Here is a 17,617-nt window from a genome sequence, read left to right on the forward strand (position 1 = left end):
AGAAGAAGAGCTATCTGCCCTTGAAAAACGCCACATATTCTCTAAGGACCCCTCAGTCCTTACAGATTTGATGAACAAAGAATACGAATATAACAAAATTATTAGCGAGAGGGCAGGAGTCTGGCTTCAACATCATAAAAACTTTAGGCTGCGCAATACTAACAAAGCGGGAAAAAGCCTTGCCTCGTACTTAAAATTTAAACTTCAGCAATCATCCATCAAATGCATAGTTGACAAATTAGGAACAGCCCACTCGGATCCAAATAAAATTGCCGACTTATTCAAGGATTACTACAATGACCTTTATAGTAAAAACAAAGACATCAATAGTTCAAAACTAAGGACATACCTTGATAAATGTAAACTTCCGGCTCTCACAGACCAAGATCAAATCGCGCTCAACTGTCCAATTTCTGAAATGGAAAATATACAAGCCGTTGAATCCCTCAAGACTGGGAAAGCCCCGGGCCCAGACGGGTTCAGTGCCACCTTTTACAAGAGCTTTTCGTCCATAGTGACGGAACCACTCAAAGACTTTATGATCACTTCAACACAAGTGGCCAAGTCCAAGGCACGCCAGCAGAAGCCATAATAGCGGTTCTACCAAAGGAGGGGAAAGACCCGTCCGCCCCTAAGAATTATAGGCCGATATCACTCATCAATCTTGATTGAATCCTTTTCGTAGATGGCGTAGATCTTGCAATCAGTCCTGCCCCTACTGATACATCCTTCTCAGGTAGGGTTCCTCAAAAACAGACTTTCGAGTGATAATACTCGAACCCTTGCGCACATCCTAGAAAGGGCAAAGATGACCAAATCCCCCACTGTGTCCGTGACCCTGACCCTAGATGCTGAGAAGGCCTTTGATAAGGTTGACTGGGCCTACTTGGAAGGCACCCTGCATAAATTTAACATATATACGAACTTCATCCGTATGGTGATGGCTTTATATTCCAAACCTTCGGCACGAGTCAGAGCGGGTGGATGCCTCTCAGACTCCTTTAACTTGCAACAAGGCACGAGACAGGGCTGTCCCCTCTCTCCGTCACACTTTCTTTTGGCAATTGAGCCCTTCCTTTACTATTTAAGGAACAACGAGAGGATTAAAGGCATAGAATTCAAAAATACCACGGTCAAAATGTCGGCATACGCTGACGATGTCCTGGTAGTGTCCGAAAGGGCGGACCTGGCAATCCCGGCGCTGATGTCCACCATTGCCGAATTCTCTGAAGTGTCCGGATACAAACTCAACAAGGACAAAACTGAAGTAAAGCTACTTAGTTGCATCGGTGATAAAAGTGTCCTGGGTGACACAGGCCTTTGTTGGCTACAGAAGAGTTTTAAATACCTAGGGATCAACTCCGAAAAATACTTGATTACTACCCTAAAAATTAACGAAACCTCATTATTTAAGAAAATATCGTCACTCCTGGAAGGGTGGTCCCCAAAGTTTCTATCCTGGTGGGGCAGAGTGGAAACTTTGAAAATGATGGTCACACCACTTGTTAACTATTTATTCAGCATGCTACCCATGTTGCTTTCAGATGACTTCCTTAACAAGATATATAAGCTCTTCAATAGTTTTATCTGTCGGGAAAAGAAACCGAGGATCTCCCTGAAGAAACTTCAATTGCCAAAAGACAAAGGGGGTGTAGGTTTACCCAACTTCAGATGCTACCAGACGGCCTTATGTAAACAAGGAGCAAACTGGTTCCATGATCACCAGGGATACACTCCGGTGTGGGTTCACGTAGAAAAATCCGTCATTAATAATTTGCCACTTTCCGCTATAATGACTATGGATGCCTCTGCCTTCGCCCAATCTAAATACATCTTCCTCAACACTAAACGGGCTCTACTTACCCTTGAGAGACACTGTAAACCCAAAATAAAGTTCTCCAAGTCAAACCTAACATTGTTCTGGTTTAATCCGTCTCTGAAAGACAAGGGTGGACTACTCTACTGGGAAGATTGGGCTAAAAAAGGGTTGTATTCATTACAGGACATTTACGATGGTACCTCTCCCCTTCCTTTTGCAGTCCTACAGTCGCGATTTGATCTCCATCCACTTGATTTTTACAAGTTCCTACGCCTTAAATCCATTATCTCAGCCAGCGCCATCGTACCGCATCAACCTACCCTATGTATTAGACTAATTCACCTAATATTGCAAGGTCATATGGTGTAAAAAATTTACAAACTCATTTCGCCTCTACCTCAGAGAAGACACAGGAAATGTGAGCGAGATTGGGAAAACAAACCAAATTCCTCCAACCTGGCCTTTGATTGGGACAAGATCCGTCTCACTCCCTTCTATGACAAAATATCCCCAATACTATCCCAGACCAAACTCATGTTGATAAACAGATCATACTTGACACCTGAGAAACTTTTCAAACTCAAACTCTTAGACAACCCACTTTGCTGGAACTGTAAAAAACACGTTGGTGATATGGCACATATGTTCTTCCATTGCCCGTTGCTCCAAACGTTTTGGGACAAGATCTTCTCATACATACAACACACTTTTCATTTTAGACCTCCTAGGGACTTCACATACATTTTATTAGGAGCAATTGACCCAAATGTTCCTAGAGAGCATGATAGGCATCTCTTAGACCTTATGCTCACACTGGCTTGTAAAATCATTCTGAGCAAGTGGAAGAATACATCTGATGTTTCCTTCACTCAATGGCAGGAATTGTTGGCTTCCTTGAGGGGAGCAGACAATGACACTCTGCACTCATCACCCTGGCAAAAACCTCGCACCAAGCTATGGAGTTTCCTCGACTCATTGAAACTCTGTTACGACCCCCCCTTAGGAGTATTGACTAACATATTCCACGACCAAAACTTAACCTACACTGTCACACAGGGCGGTATTCCCGGTAACGCATAATGGATGCCCAGTGACAAACTATGTTCTTCAAGTCCTGCCGCTGCTACTAGGTCTTTCTTTCTCTTCTCCTCTTGCTCTCCCCTTCTCTCCCCTCTCTCCTCTTCGTCGTGTTCACCCCATGGGATCGAGACTAGAAGCATGGTGGTTTTGGCCAATACTCTCATCTGAATATTACTTGTACAACCTTTATGTATATGTATTACAAGTATGATATCTCACTGATTCCTTGGCACCTTCCTCAATTATATTACCTGTACTCTTCCATGCATTATTGACTGTATTTCCATTGTGATCCATTTAGTGTATGTCTACCCCTTGTATTTTGTATTTTGTATTGTATTTTATAATTTTGTGTCTTTTGTATCCTAAATAAAAAAAGATTTGAATTTAAAAAAAAATGCCAATATAATAAATAAACATATCAAAATGTGCTGTGCAATCCTAAAGATGGTTTAGGCAATTATCATTTGTATAACTCAGTAAAGTTTCTCAAGACAGACTATGCTTACCGCCAGTGGTGGGTTAAAATGTAATGTATTTAATCTCTCAACATTAAATATAGGAAATGGTTATCCAAAAGAGCAAAATAAATTAGTGTTTCATACAGATAACGCAGTAGCCAGAAGCAATGCGTAAACACAAACTGCCACAAAATGCATACAGAATAATACATTTATTTTAAGTGACCGGATTAAAAGGCACAGTAGTTGTGGGAACCTGGTCCTCGGGCTCAGTCACAGTCCAGTACAAACCAGCGAGGTAGATGCAGGTAAATGTAACAATTTTGGGGTGGGAACGGACATAATACACATGGAAAAGGTATTAAAAGAAAGCTAACCACCTTCTTTTTTGGGTGTTTCTTATTCATGCCTCCTCCTTGGACTTGCTGTAGCGGGATCGTGTCTCGGCGTCAGCTCAATATCCTGGGCAAATCACTCAATTCCTCCCAGTGTGTAATAGGAAAAAAACCTGCTCAGAATAAGTGTCTACATGCAATGTAAATAGTGGGCATGGGAGATGGCTGAAGCAGGGGGATGGGTAAAATGAGCGCAGGGCGGAGGACGTGGTGGGTTAAAAGCAAGGGTTTGTTCAAAACCGCAAGGGGTGGTGGGTTAACAAGCGGGGGAAGGAGAGACGACTGACTGCAGACACACTCATATGGAGTGACCGAAGACAAATGAAATAGAAAGTATCTCCTAAGTGCGTAGCCAGTGGAAGGACACTGGCCATTAGCCAATGGGCAGTGACCCGGCAGCTGTACTCCGGCCAATCTCCATGTCATGGCATGGAACAGCAAAGCCAAGCAGGATGCCTGGAAAGTGAAAGCAGACAAAGTGCTCACCAGTCACCAGTTAGGACCACGCAAATTAGTGCAACGTTGGAATTAACAAATGGTAAGTACAGATGTATTGGGAGGCTTTAAGCCCCATTTTCAGAATTTTTTTTTAAATCTTTTTTTTATTTTAAATTCTAAGGGATTGTGCAAGCCGTGTGCAGTAGAAACCTATAAGCCAAACTATTAAGAGTGACTATTCAGCCAGCCAATAGTAGCAATGGGCAGGCCTAAAGTCCTCTGTAAATCTTGCATTGCCCACAACAGGCTGCTAAAAGCTGTAGGCGAGACCTAAAAATATTTGTATCAATTAACGTAATTGGAATGTTTGATTTGAGGATATCCTGTAAAGAAAATGGTCTTCCCTGTGGGTCCACAAATGTAAATAAATCTAAACTCTGGTTTAAAATGCACATGTAAAATACTGGTCCTCTAGGCTGCAAAATCAGTTCGCCAAATATTTAAAATGCATCAGCGTGTATTTTAAATGTAGTATTCTGTCTGTCCTGTGTGGAGTGGCGTGAGTGTAAGCACACCCAGGACCGGTATTTTATTTTTTATTACATAATGTGATCCGTCCCTACACTTGGAAGTCTTTATTGCTGTAGCGAAAGCAAAGCACGATCAACTTAGACTAAAGGGTTTTTTTATTTTTATAAATCGTTGCTCTTTTACTTAATAGTGCCCCCTTAGCTTCAGTTTTGACCATCTTATTGAGGGAGAACTGTCATAGATCTTGTGCTAGGATGTGGTGAGAGGTAAGTACTTGCCCATAAAACTATATTGTCATAAAGTGGTAACATAGTAAAGATAGAACTTAAACTATGAGTAGATGTCTGTTTAAGTCATTACACTGAAAAAGACAAAATTTACTTCTCCTTGTGATAAGGGGGCCGCGGCAGCATACATATACAATCTGCATGTAACAGTTTCAAACTCCACTGGGGCAAGCTGAACCTTTCATCTTTCAGACATTGATGAAATGAGTCTCCGAGATGCCAGGGCAACAATGTACTTTAGAACAGCATACCAGCCGAATGTGCATTTCTACTGTGTGGGGGAATAAACCTCCCTCATAGTTTCGGTGCCTCTGGCTTCCAAATGAGGTATAGGGGGTTGGATATTCCTATTTGCCCTCAAAAGTGCTGTGGCTTCTTAATTATATCTCCTCTTAATTGTATTCTGTTTGTGGACCTGGGGTAGGATTACAGTGCTCAGAGTTGCCTTATGCTCTTACCTACTACCCCAAGATGCTCGAATATGCTCCTTTGTCTTGTGTCCCTGTTCAATGAATAGGAAAGATGTTTGGCAATCTATAGGCGTTTAAGGGATTCTGCTCCACTAGGGCAGATTGGGTGGAGCATTTCAAGGGAATCTGGTGTTGAGTCCATCAGTCCAGACGTGAGCTCTCCTACCCAAATGCTGGACTGCAAGGAATTTATCAGGTGGGCTGATTCTCCAAGCCGAGGTTCTTGACTGGATCGCTTCGCCACAGTCTTCTGTCCAGCCTAGAACGGTGCTTATGTGTCTCCCGTGGTCGCAGATGTGGCCCACTCATTTCTTGGAACTGGCACTTATTTCCCCCCTTAGATTTTTGCCAAGAAATGACCACCAGTGTTGAGGGGGGGAGAAAGACAAACCAACGTGACAAAAAGGAGCAAGCAAGAACCTGCAAGAGTGAGAGAAGGCAAAAGGTGGGGTATTAAAGAGGCATGAGATGGAATCAGGAGTATGCAGCCTTGGTATTTGGCCACCAAGCTACAGTATCGCCAGCCTCAGGCTACTGAGGAGAACTTTAGCCCCAGCACTTATTCTTTTATGAATTAAGCACTGCTCGAAAGGCTTTCTTGCAAACCCCTATCATGTATACTTCCAAGGGATAGCTTTACTTTATGGCTGGTTGTTCCATAATCAAAATGTGTAACATGTTTTCTGTTTTCAATGTCAGTCTTATTACATCGAGTAAGTACTGTGCTTTTCGTGATCCATGTAGGATTAATAGACTAGGAACAATTCCTTCATTTTGGTATTGTAATTAGTCCTTAAACTTCCATTGGTGTCAGTTTGTAGCAGTGCAGCCCGGATGTTTTTCATTAAACCACATTCTCCCTTTGCATTGTTTTGAAAGTGGAAGTTCAACACAGAAATATAAAATAAGCAAACTATTTAAAAAAAAAAAAAATGAGAAATTAAAGTTACTCTAGACCATTGTCGGCAAGCAGACTCAACACACTTGCATAAAAGGAGTAATGCAATATTTCCCTGGCATGCTTTTTTATTTTAACAAAACTTATTCTTTTTTCATGTTCTAGCCAGTTTTAAACCCATTAGAAAAAGGGAGGTGATGTAATATTATCTGCTGGAGTATCCAGTAAAAAATGATGTATTCTTTATTGTTATTGTAATACACCATTTCATAAATACTTTTCTTGTTGGGGAAAAAGTGTATGTTTTACTATAATGCGGTTGGATCAGTTATTGTCTCATAAAACATCGTACATAGAACGCTTTTCGAAATAGGAGTAGACTCCTAGTGCCAAAAATGACCAATTGGGTGGCACATGTAGTAAACCATCATTGTACTGTTTATATAGTAAAGTAAAAGGTATTAGTCTGTCACCTTCACAATGCAAACCAGGATTCTCACCAAGGGACTGGAGATGTTGCGGCCAAATCTCGTCAGCCTTGCGGAAATATGTTCCATATAATTAGATGAGTGGGTGTGGCTTGATCGCATGAGTTGCTTAGCTGTTTTTTAAATTTTTTTTTATTGAAACCTATAAGAATACATTTCGCATACCCAGTTGACATAACATGGCACATTTATCCATTAGGGCTCTTCTTTACAGCATCAATAGCTCCTTTTTAGGTCTTGTCTGAGCCACCTCATGCGCAGCTCTGCAAGACATTTAGTTAGGGCTTTTAAAAATGCTGCCACAAGGCCTAGCGCTTGCATTCACGCACACCTGCCAGCTTTCAGCGCCCTGGCCTCCTTCTTTCGCACGCACCACTTGCGTGTTTTTTTTTTTTTTTTTTTGGCGGGTGTGCGCACATAACTCCCGGGCTTGTTGCTCGCGCATCTTGCTTTTGAATCTTTCCAAAACCTTGCTTCACCCTTAAATAAGTGTCCGCTATCCCTCCCCCGGTAAGGACACATACAAAGAACTTCAAAGCTCGCGCTAAAATGTTTATTCCTATCGCAGAGTTCCGGATCCCTTCAGGGCACAATTACATGCCGGCCGCGCCTCACTTTGTAGAAACATTGCCAAATTCTTGTCTGTTTTTCGATTTAAAACCGGTATTGTATCTATCTAAATATCAGTTTTTCTGAATGAGGTGTCATGCATTTAATTCCAGCCTCACCTAAAAGTGCCTCTTCGTGCTATGAATTCCACTAAAACCCACCAATCAGCATGGAGGAGGGCTGCGTTTTATCACGACGTAATCCTCAATGCATTAGGAGCTTATTGTTGTTGAATTTCAAAAGATTGATGCTGCCAAAGGCACCTGAAGACGTGCCCTTTTGTACCGCCCGAGCGAGCACGTGGGTAAACCGGGCTCTTAGCTGGAGAACTTAATCTCCTTGAAGCTTTTCCACGCGCAGGGACAAGAGAGCTGTTCCAGTGACGCATATCCAGAATGTGTGGGATCGCTCCGCCTGGCTCCCCTTCCACCAGGTGTATTAGATGAACACTCAAAGCCTGGCTTAGAGGTGGAGGACCAGGGGCACAAAGCCTTGTGACAAAGATTATTTGGAGAATGTTAAATTGCAAAGTGATATCCCTAAATGTTGTACATCACTTATTTCTTCTCATCCCTCTACCTCTTGAAGGTATTTCCTTTTAATATGTAACCAAATGTTCAGGAGCACATACAGCCGCCCCTTTACTTTGTTCTTGCGCACACATTACTCATGCTACCTTCGTGCACATTATCTGTAGGAAACCGAAGCCAAGTTAGCTTTTGGTCAGGTTCAAATATCCTTTCATACCGCTGGACACTTCTCTGAAGTCCTATAAATTCATGATCCCTTGCAAACCTAAGCTTGCTGTGTGGCCTACTATAAGAAACATGGTGAATAGCAAATACATCTTTAAATTAGATGAACTTACCCAGGTAGTAGACAGTAAAAAATAAAATGTTTCCACACCATCAGTCAAACAAGCATTGGCATAGCCAATAGGTCTCGCTTTTGGGACCTTATAAGTATTTAGTTATGCAGCACAATATCCTTGGTGCATCAACATCAACTGTTGCATGGCTAAACACTTATAAGGTCCCAAAGGCTAGACCTATTGGCTATGCCAATGCTTGTTCCTTCTCATATTAGGCTCAACAATTCACAGCTGCTTCATCATACTTTTCCCCATACTTATAAGACATTCGTTATTTTCGGTTACCTACACCATTGTGTTCCGCAATGTAGGTACAGTATTCCTATGCACAAATGCTTGCTCCTCCCACCCCCCCCCCTGCCAATGTGTACCAATCAATATTGCCATCTCCATTTATTCTGCTTCATCGGATTCACCATTCTCTACTCCTCTTTCTTTTGCTTATTAGGTACGCTTGGAACGGTCCCAAGTCATTTTTAGGTCTCCTTTTAGGAGGCAATAGCTTGCTGTAAACCCCTGACTGCGTGTTGCAATACAATAAGTCCGTGTGCCAGTCTTCTATTTTTGGGGTTGGGCCTGTCCTCCATCTAAAAGCCACCCGTCTTTTTGCTAGCAGTAGGCCAATAGCCGCCAGAGGTCTGATGGATTTTTCAATCCCAAATCATAACCCAATAGTGCCATTTTCGGGGCCGGTTCTATGGTTGTTACTGTGATAATACTTAGTTCCTGAAATATTTTAACCCAGTACTCATTTATCCCAGGGCATAACCAGGCTAGTGAGATGCGCATTTGTTACCCAAGATGGTGGCTTTAAACACTCCAAGCACACTGATTTGTTGACTTGACATTTTGAGTGACAAGGAGAACCTGCAACAAATGAAGTCTAATTCCTTGAAGATCCAGTGTCTGAACTGTGACTGGTCAATATATGTAATCCTTGTAAAGCTGGCTAGGCTACAAGAGTTGTTCCCGAACTGGAAGCCAAGGCTTGGACAAAGGTGAAGGTGTAATTGGTTAACTTCTTCTCTTGTTAGTTGGCTTTAGATTGGCAAGTTTCCATCGTCCAAGTCATCTTATTTGCCGTCTTGAGAGATTAGAGCCTTGCATCAAAGAAACATATTTGTTTCCCAGCTTTGTAGTGTTTCTCAGCTCTGCCATCTGCAAAGACTGCTGTAGGTGCTTGGGCATCTGAGAAGGAGGAGCAGGCAATAGTAAGGCGTTTGGGAATAGCACCAGTAAGCAACTAAAATGCATTCATTTGGTTGGCTCTGGTCACTATGGGCAAAGTAAAACTGCAGCTGCCAATGGGTTAGTGGCCTATGGCTTTGAACCATGAAGCCAAACTACTGCAAAATATCATGTGGTGCGACCACAAGTCAAGTGCTACAATGGGGTACTTGGTTGTCAATAAAACGACAATTTAGGGCTTATTACCTGTGTAGGACTTCCATGGTTTGCAGCTAATAACCCAGTTGTTACAGTAGCCAATGAGGTCTGTGTTCTGAATCGCAGCGAGCTCAGGATTCCCATCTGTTCATCTCCCTTACACTCCAGGCTCATTTAGTACAAACTATAAAGGACGGAGTGCTTGACTTATTCTCAGTCACTGGCTATTAGCGGTGTGGCATTCCAGACATCTTTATTTTTATTTTTTAAGCTTTCCTGTTCCATTACAGACTGCCACCAGCCATATTCACATCAATCTTGTCCCTGGTCCAAAAGTGATGATGTAGCTGAATTCCTACATCATAACCCCCTCTGAATGAGAACATGAGGAACCCTATCCAGTTTGTCTAATATAGCACAATTTTCCGCACTTTAAATTTCTCCCAATTTAAAATAATGGCTGTATTTTATAGTTCTAAATATGGCACCTTGTCTACTAGCCTCTGTGAGCCAGAGGTCTACTGTATGTAAATACATCACTTTGAAATAGGAGTAAGGTAATCTGAAGAGTTAACTTAATTTTTAGATGGATTCCATAAACCTATAAAATGTTTGAAATGAATTTAAAAAATATATCTGTTTACTGACATGGAGTAAGATAAGTGATAAATGTAACCTGATACGAAGAATGTATTTGAGGTAAAAGATGTAAAAAAATATTATGTAGGATAGCATTTTAAGGTGCCAAACCATAAGCCAGATATGAGCAGTTATGTTTTTGCCTCATTAACTTCTGAAAGTTAATGAATGGAAAAATACAGATGAAGGTATGGCTTGGCAACCTTGTAATTACTGGCTTGATACTCTAGTCTTGCCACCATGTGTCTCTGTCTGGATTTTTTTTAAATAACATTTTGATTTTGCAAATGTGTATATACTTTTTGTGATCTTATCCAGACTGTTTATGATACTTCCTTTACTTTTTCTGAGCCTGTGCTGTGATGGATTGTGTTAGATTTTGGTGGGATGCCCACCCATGCGGAGCATATCCAAAATGGAGGGCAGAGGTTTCTGCCATAGTTTACTGATGAACTGATCTGTAGTGTGGAACAGGTGATTTTGGGTTACTGACAGGGTGTATATATATCTCCTATTGGGATAATACACTTGGTAAAAAAAATCCTACTACTGAGGCACATTATGGATTTCTTTCAGATTTTTATAGGCCCCTACCCTTTTTATGTCTCGCCTGAGCTAGCGCATGCAGACCTTTAGTAAGTGGGTTTTCAAAGTGCTACTAGAGAGGCTTTGGCTGGCCTCAAGCTTGTGGGCACGTGCAAGTTAATGTGCACAGGCCACCTGGCTTTTTGTAATGGCTCATACAGCCTTACAGCGTGTGAATCCCCTCCCTTCTCCCACTCCCTCCTCATCAGCTTTATTTTCACTCCTCTTGCGCATCTGTCTCTTTCTTCTGCTTGTTCCTCTCCATGGTCTCTTATCTGTTTCTCTTTCCTTTCACTTTCTCTTTGCGCTTTTTAGCTTCTGTAGTAAGGACTTCGCATTGCCAATTTGGTAACAATACTGTTTTGATGTGCTTTAAACATGTTATTTTTGCGTGTACTGTCAAATTAATAGATAAAGAATACAATGTGCATCTTCATCCAGTAAATGCAAGGCTTTAAAATAAATTGAGGACAGATGAGCGAGAAGTTCTGAAAAACGAGACACTATTCCCAAGCAGTCTTGCTATAAAAGTGCAGGAGTTAAACCCGAGCACTGTCATTATCAGCCTAACTCTGCTTTGTGAATTGGAGCCTTCTCTGCTCTCTCTGGGCTGGCTTATTTGCTTTCCCAGCAGGACACGACTTTCATACAGCAGCCTTTCCCAGCAGGGCGGGCTCATTCCACAGAACACGTCCCCGCCCTTGAAGTCATCACCCACCGGCCGCGTTTTTCCCATGGGACAGCAAGCGGCTGGAACTGTCCCCATTAACAAGTTTAACTTTCTGAGTCTAGTCTAATGAATATTAGGCAATTTACTTGTTGAAGCAGGGAGTGTAGGGTGACCGAGCAGTGTGTGGGGGGGGGGGGGGGGTAGGGGAGGAGGGGGTTACTTTGTGCAGGCCCTGCTGTTCTCTACAGGGGCAGCAATCCCAACAGAAGGATTTGGGGCTGGTAATTGGAGCTCCAGATAACCAGCATGTTTGCTCTCGTTTCTTTCTGGTAATGGTGTCCCTGTCAGGTGTGTAAGGATCCTTGTGGGCAGATCGAATGAGGCATCTGTAGGAAAACATTTGGCAAAGAATGATGGCACCAACCAGCAAGCATTACCATGGTTATCTGCTGCCTCGAACATTTTGCTGAGGGCACCGCTAATATCAAAGGGGAAAGTAGCATTGGCATTGCCAATAGCTCTCGCCTTTGGGACCTTATAAGTATTTCGTTATGCAGCACATTATCCTTACTGCAACATTAACTGTTGCATGGATAAACACTTATACAGTCCGAAAGGCGAAACCTATTGGCTATGCCAATGCTTGTTCAACATAGCATCTTTTCTGTGTTCCTATTTCAATCAGTTGAGTTCCCATATGTATTCCTTCTTCACTTCATTCTTGCCTAGAGATGATCAGGGAATTTGAAGCTGTGGCACCAGGTCTGCATTCTCATCTGCTTTTTATATTGTTTTACCCGTTTTGTGCATTGAAAGTTTGAGGTTTTTGAATGATGAGCATCACAAGACCCTCTTGAAAGTAAAGGCAGACTGTTTTTGCCACACTGTAACCTCTTTCCAGATCCCTACCCCCCCCCCCCCCATCCCCTCCTAAACTTTTAGAATTTTTCAGAATATTACATGCATATCTTTGGGCCACTCTTGACATACTGCAGTAAGGAACATACCTCATTGACACTAAGCAAAAAGTCTAAACGCTAGTTATTGGTTGGTGTCTGGCCTTCAACCACTTATGTATGCCTTCTTTTGGGAAATCCATTTGTGGCCTCTGGTTATTGCCTTTTTTGGGTCCCTTTCTTTTTCTATCACTGTTCTTCTGCAAAAGGTGCGATATTAACTTCTCCTTCCTCCTCTTTACCCTCTACAAAGAGGATATCTTTTTGATTGGATTGCTTTGTTGCCACTCACCTCTTGGCTCCTGATTTGATGGTTTTCCTTTTTATGTGTTTATCCAGGCCATGAGCATTTAGGTCTCGCATTGTTTTGTTTGTTTGTTTCAAATCCCCACAGTGGGGGCAGGAAATCTCTCGGGTACTCTCAGCAGGCAATAGGAGAAGAGCTTCTCTTGCAGCCTGAGTTTCTTTCTTTCTCTTTTTAAACATGTCTTTTTTTTTTTATTAAATGTGCGCTGACATCCCAAAAACTGAAGGTAGCTGGAGCCCTAAAAGCTTCAGCTGTTTTTTAGTCCATCTCTACATACCTCAGCCTCCTGAGCACAGATCTCTCCATTCCAACGGTACCCCTCGCTAATGGAGGGATCTCCACAGAGGAATGTCTTCAAATGAGGAGGGAAACACCCCTCCCATTTGGTATGCTGAAGGGGTCAGCATACCCAATTGACCCCTTCCTCTCAAGATGACATTTTCAGTCTTTCTGCCCCCTCGGATGAGGGCATGTCGGAGGGTTTACCCCCAATCTGCCCATCCCGAGAAAGGGAGGCAGAAAGCCCACTAGTCCCTAGGGAATGGGCTATTTTCAAAAAAAGAATAGGGTGGCGGTGCCCTCACCAGACATCACTCTGCATTCCACATCCCTAGTGCCAAAACAGCCTTTCTGCCCCTTCTGAGGGAGGCAGCTAGAGTATCCTTTAGTCATTATGCCCACTCCAGGTGTCCATCAATCACCAGAGAAAGCACTTTAAAAAAAAAATAATAATAATAATTGGGTGGCAGTTGGCCCGTCCTGACGTTTAGGCTGCATTTCCTGTATCTGTGCACATATATCCCACTACCACCCTTGTCTATCACCCTTGTCAAAGAGGCTTCCAGTGAAAGATGAAGCAGTGGTTTCAACCCGTGGCCCAGTCTAAGAACAGCGTCTGTTTTTGTTTTTTTTATCTGCACCAGGGCGCACCTAATTAGGGGGGCTGTGGCATGGTGCAAATTGGAGCCTTGCATCTGATAAATAATTCTGGCCCTATTGGGAAAAAAAATGGGGTTGAGTGGTCTGTCCTGACATCTACCCATAGCCGCCTCCCCCACCCCGAACCACAGTCTGTATTCTGTCTTCGGGGACAATGACCCGGATACTGCAGTCATCCCCATCACAAATGCGAGAATTTGCATTCTATGGAAAAATGTTGAGGGTTTCAGGTAGAGGGCCTTTCATGTCGGGTGTGATAAAATCACCCTCATAAATTGGGCACCGTTTTAATCCAGGTCAATTAGAATATAGAATAGTAAATTGAACACTTGTTATCAGTTTGAATTTAAATATATTTTTGGCTTTCAAATGAAAGAACGTTTAAGAAGCACGTTTCAATCAAACACAGTGACATTCGCTATATTACCTGTAACTCGGATTCAGAGCTGTACAAGTAAGCACTATATCTCCGATTCTTGAGGACATTTAAAAGAATGCATTGATTTCCAACGTGTCTATTTTTCATTCTTTAGATTTTACCTTCTACATTGGTGCTTGGTTAGTACATAATGGGGAAAAAAATAAGCTGTAGCTCATTCGATGGCTCTAAATATTGTCCCCTAGTATTTTTTACCTACTTAATTTCAATGTTTGTTGATTTCAGTGATTGTTCATGGTGCACCCAAAGACACTAATCTATAAAAATGACCCCTTGCTGTTTTTAGAATGCGGTCTTTTCAGAAATGTTAAGATTTCTGGGTTTACCCATGTGATTTATACCTCATCTCCCCCCAAACTGCCAGTAGTTAAAAACTGCAAAAATAGGAAATAATGACTCTCACCTAGAAATGTATAACTCTGCCTGTTCCGGAAAGCTCGAGATAGTGATATAAGCACAAAAAGTATTTTGTTCATGCTAGTTTTAGAATGAAACCCACTTTCCTGCACACCTTTCCATTTCTATGGAAAACATTTGCTACATTGGCTTTTTTCCTTGTTCCCTTCAGGGTTTTCATATATTTCGGCATGTGAATCATACGACCAACTTAATTTAAAATTATGATCAAGATAATTCAGTAGGTTAAATAAAAGTGATTCTTCCATTTGATTATATCACTGTATTGACTGGCATTTATTATAAGTGCTAGTTTTTTTCTTTTTTATTAAACCCATCGGCTAATTCGGTGTCATGTCATGTGGTCTAGCGTTATCTTACAGGTTATTAGAGATGGGTCAACAGTATATTTCAAGATTTTCTGTTGTGATGAAGGAAAAGGAAACACACCGAGACAAAGAAATAGTGTGATCCTACTTGACTACTCTAAGTGGGGAAAACAGGATTAATCCCAAACGTTGAGATTCATACTGTGCAAATTAGCCAAATGGTGATTTGTTTCTCTCCTCTTTTACATCAAATGCCATGTTTGTGTTTCATTTTTGGTAAACTGCCTAAACCATAAAGTGTGTGTGTGTGGTTTTACTTTGATTAGCAAAGCAAAAGGTTTGGGTGACACCGATCTTTGCATCAAAACAAGTGTAGTGTTGAGCTTGGTGCAGACAGGTTTTCACATTGAAGTCAAACCCTGAGCGCCATTTGTGTTTTTCATTTACTTACTGAGGGCGGGTAGTTGAGGCGGCAGTACAGATAGTCCCTCTTGAAGTCTTTGCTTTGAAAGTTTTCAGAGAGGAACGGTTTGAAAAACCACTAAAAATAATGTTCCTCTCTAAGCACCTTCACGGACCTCCATGGGGGTTCACTCTTATCTGCAAAAACGAAATAAACAGTCGCACATGACCTACTACTGCCTGGTACAGGGAGTGAGTGCTGGCCTGGGTAGAAGAAGGCCACATAATACAATAGAAGAGGACAGAGCCAGGCAACTGGTTGGAGACTTCAGTGGTTCCCCACTATTTCTCTCTGCCCTCCTGTGGCTCCATGTTGCTTCCCCCTTCAGCTGTACCACCTTTGCACTAACTCACGGGGTGCTCTCATGAAGCTCTTGGCCAAACTGTCCTGCACCACCACGATGCTCTGTCCCTGGCACCCCTCACCCCAACCACTCAGCATGGCACTCTGACACTCTCCCACTGCGATCATTTCTTTCTCTTTACGCCCCTCCCATCTGTCAGTCTCTACACACCTGCGAATTAAACACGTATCGTTCCTTGCTATTAGCAAACTCGAGCCCAGTGCTTTAAATGAAAACCCAGAAGAGCAGGTACTCGCAGTCCCAGAGTACCTACCTGTTTGTTACTGACAAGTGCTGTCACTCTTCCATTAAATGTATTGCACCCTGCTCATCTTTTACACGTAAATGGTCACGAACCAGATAACGCAAACCATAAAGCTCAGCCGTGTTCCGCATTTACTCCAATATATGACGCTCAGGTTCAGCCTTGTGTTTGACCCCAATTTGGGCTTGCTCAGTTTTTTTTCATGTGTAATATCGCGGCCCCACCTTTCCAGCTTGTTCTCCGCTACACGCTGTGTGCAGGCCGCGGCCTTGGCGTTGAGGCGCGTGCAGGCTGCAGCGTTCTGTTTGTGTTCCTTTCCACATCCTCCATGCGGACTTCACTGAAACCGGAAGCTGCGCACTTTCCCTACGTGCCAGACAGCTCCGCGTGACGAGCGGAGATTCAGGTTTCAGGAACGCATTCTTAGGCAGAGACCTTCCTCTTTCACACATCCAAGCCAGTGCGAGTGAACAGCTCGCCCCGTCCCTCCGTAACGAGCGCTCCTCTTCACCACGTCGCGCTGAAAGGAGAAACCCAGTCCTGAGGGCATGTTGGGGTAGCGCGCAGTCAGGGAGACGTCTATTTCTAGATGTTTATTTGAAAACATGTTCCGTCCTCCTCATGTGCTTCTAGCCTTCTGCTGGGGGGCACTGGAGAACCTTTTTTACACTCTGCTGTCTTCCAAAAATATACTGCAAATTGCGTTGCTGGAGGAACAGACCAGGGCGGTGCACTAACTTGCCTTTGTTTTCTCTTTTTTGTGTCTTGCAGTAGTATATCACCTTTGAGTAACTGTCCCCAGCTCCAATGCTGCAGGCACATCGTCCCCGGGCCTCTGTGGTGCTCCTGATGCCCCTCACCCACTGTTGAAGATCCCCGGTGGGCGAGGGGACAGCAGGGATCCTGCTCTCCCAGCTGTGTTATATAAGGTAAGCTCAACAAGTGCATATTAATCACGGAAAATTACACTTTCTTTTGTGGACCAAACACAGAAATCTCGATTAAGACCGCCTAAGTAATTGTAAATTACATTAGGTGCTGTATAAATATATTGAAATTATGATTTGGGTGGATTTTATTGCATCCAGTATGTAGCAGGCGCAATGAAATCTGCTTCTTCCTGAGGTGTAAACAGGGCCAACCTAATATTTATTGTGGCGAAAAGGGCAGTAAATAGCCAATACATGCAGATTTTGATGGGGTAAGCACCATAATCTGCATGTTGGCACCCAGTTTCTTGGACAAAACTCCAATTCTCAACATTATTGTATTGCATGTGAAGAATTCTTACACAGGGCACCCGAGGCCCAGAGAGGGTTGTGGGTCAGCCATTGCTTGTTTGATGTACCCTTAGCATTTAGTGTCAACCTATGGTACTAATGCACACATGTACATTTTGTACTCTACTCTGCTTATTTGCACATGGTTTTAATCTCTAGTCGACACTCTTTGATTTCAATCGCAATCTGCCCTTGTACTTTGACCTCCCCTCTTACACAAGGTTGCAAGACGCTGGCTGTTTCTTGTTCTTTTAATAGAACTGTTTAACACAA

At 42.7% G+C, this 17,617-nt stretch overlaps 1 protein-coding gene across 1 annotated transcript in view; it reads left to right on the forward strand.

Annotated features, from left to right (window-relative positions):
- The first annotated feature begins 1,138 nt into the window (after positions 1-1,138).
- OAZ2 (ornithine decarboxylase antizyme 2) overlaps positions 1,139-17,617 on the forward strand; it is an 85,700-nt gene continuing 69,221 nt past the window's right edge. Inside the window, 4 exon segments of the mRNA XM_078684537.1 lie at positions 1,139-1,267; positions 6,181-6,194; positions 16,836-16,911; positions 16,913-16,993. Coding sequence (XP_078540663.1) covers positions 1,139-1,267; positions 6,181-6,194; positions 16,836-16,911; positions 16,913-16,993 — 300 coding nt within the window.

This window comes from Lissotriton helveticus, chromosome 3_2 (assembly GCF_964261635.1).
Source record: "Lissotriton helveticus chromosome 3_2, aLisHel1.1, whole genome shotgun sequence".
Taxonomy (NCBI): domain Eukaryota; kingdom Metazoa; phylum Chordata; class Amphibia; order Caudata; family Salamandridae; genus Lissotriton; species Lissotriton helveticus.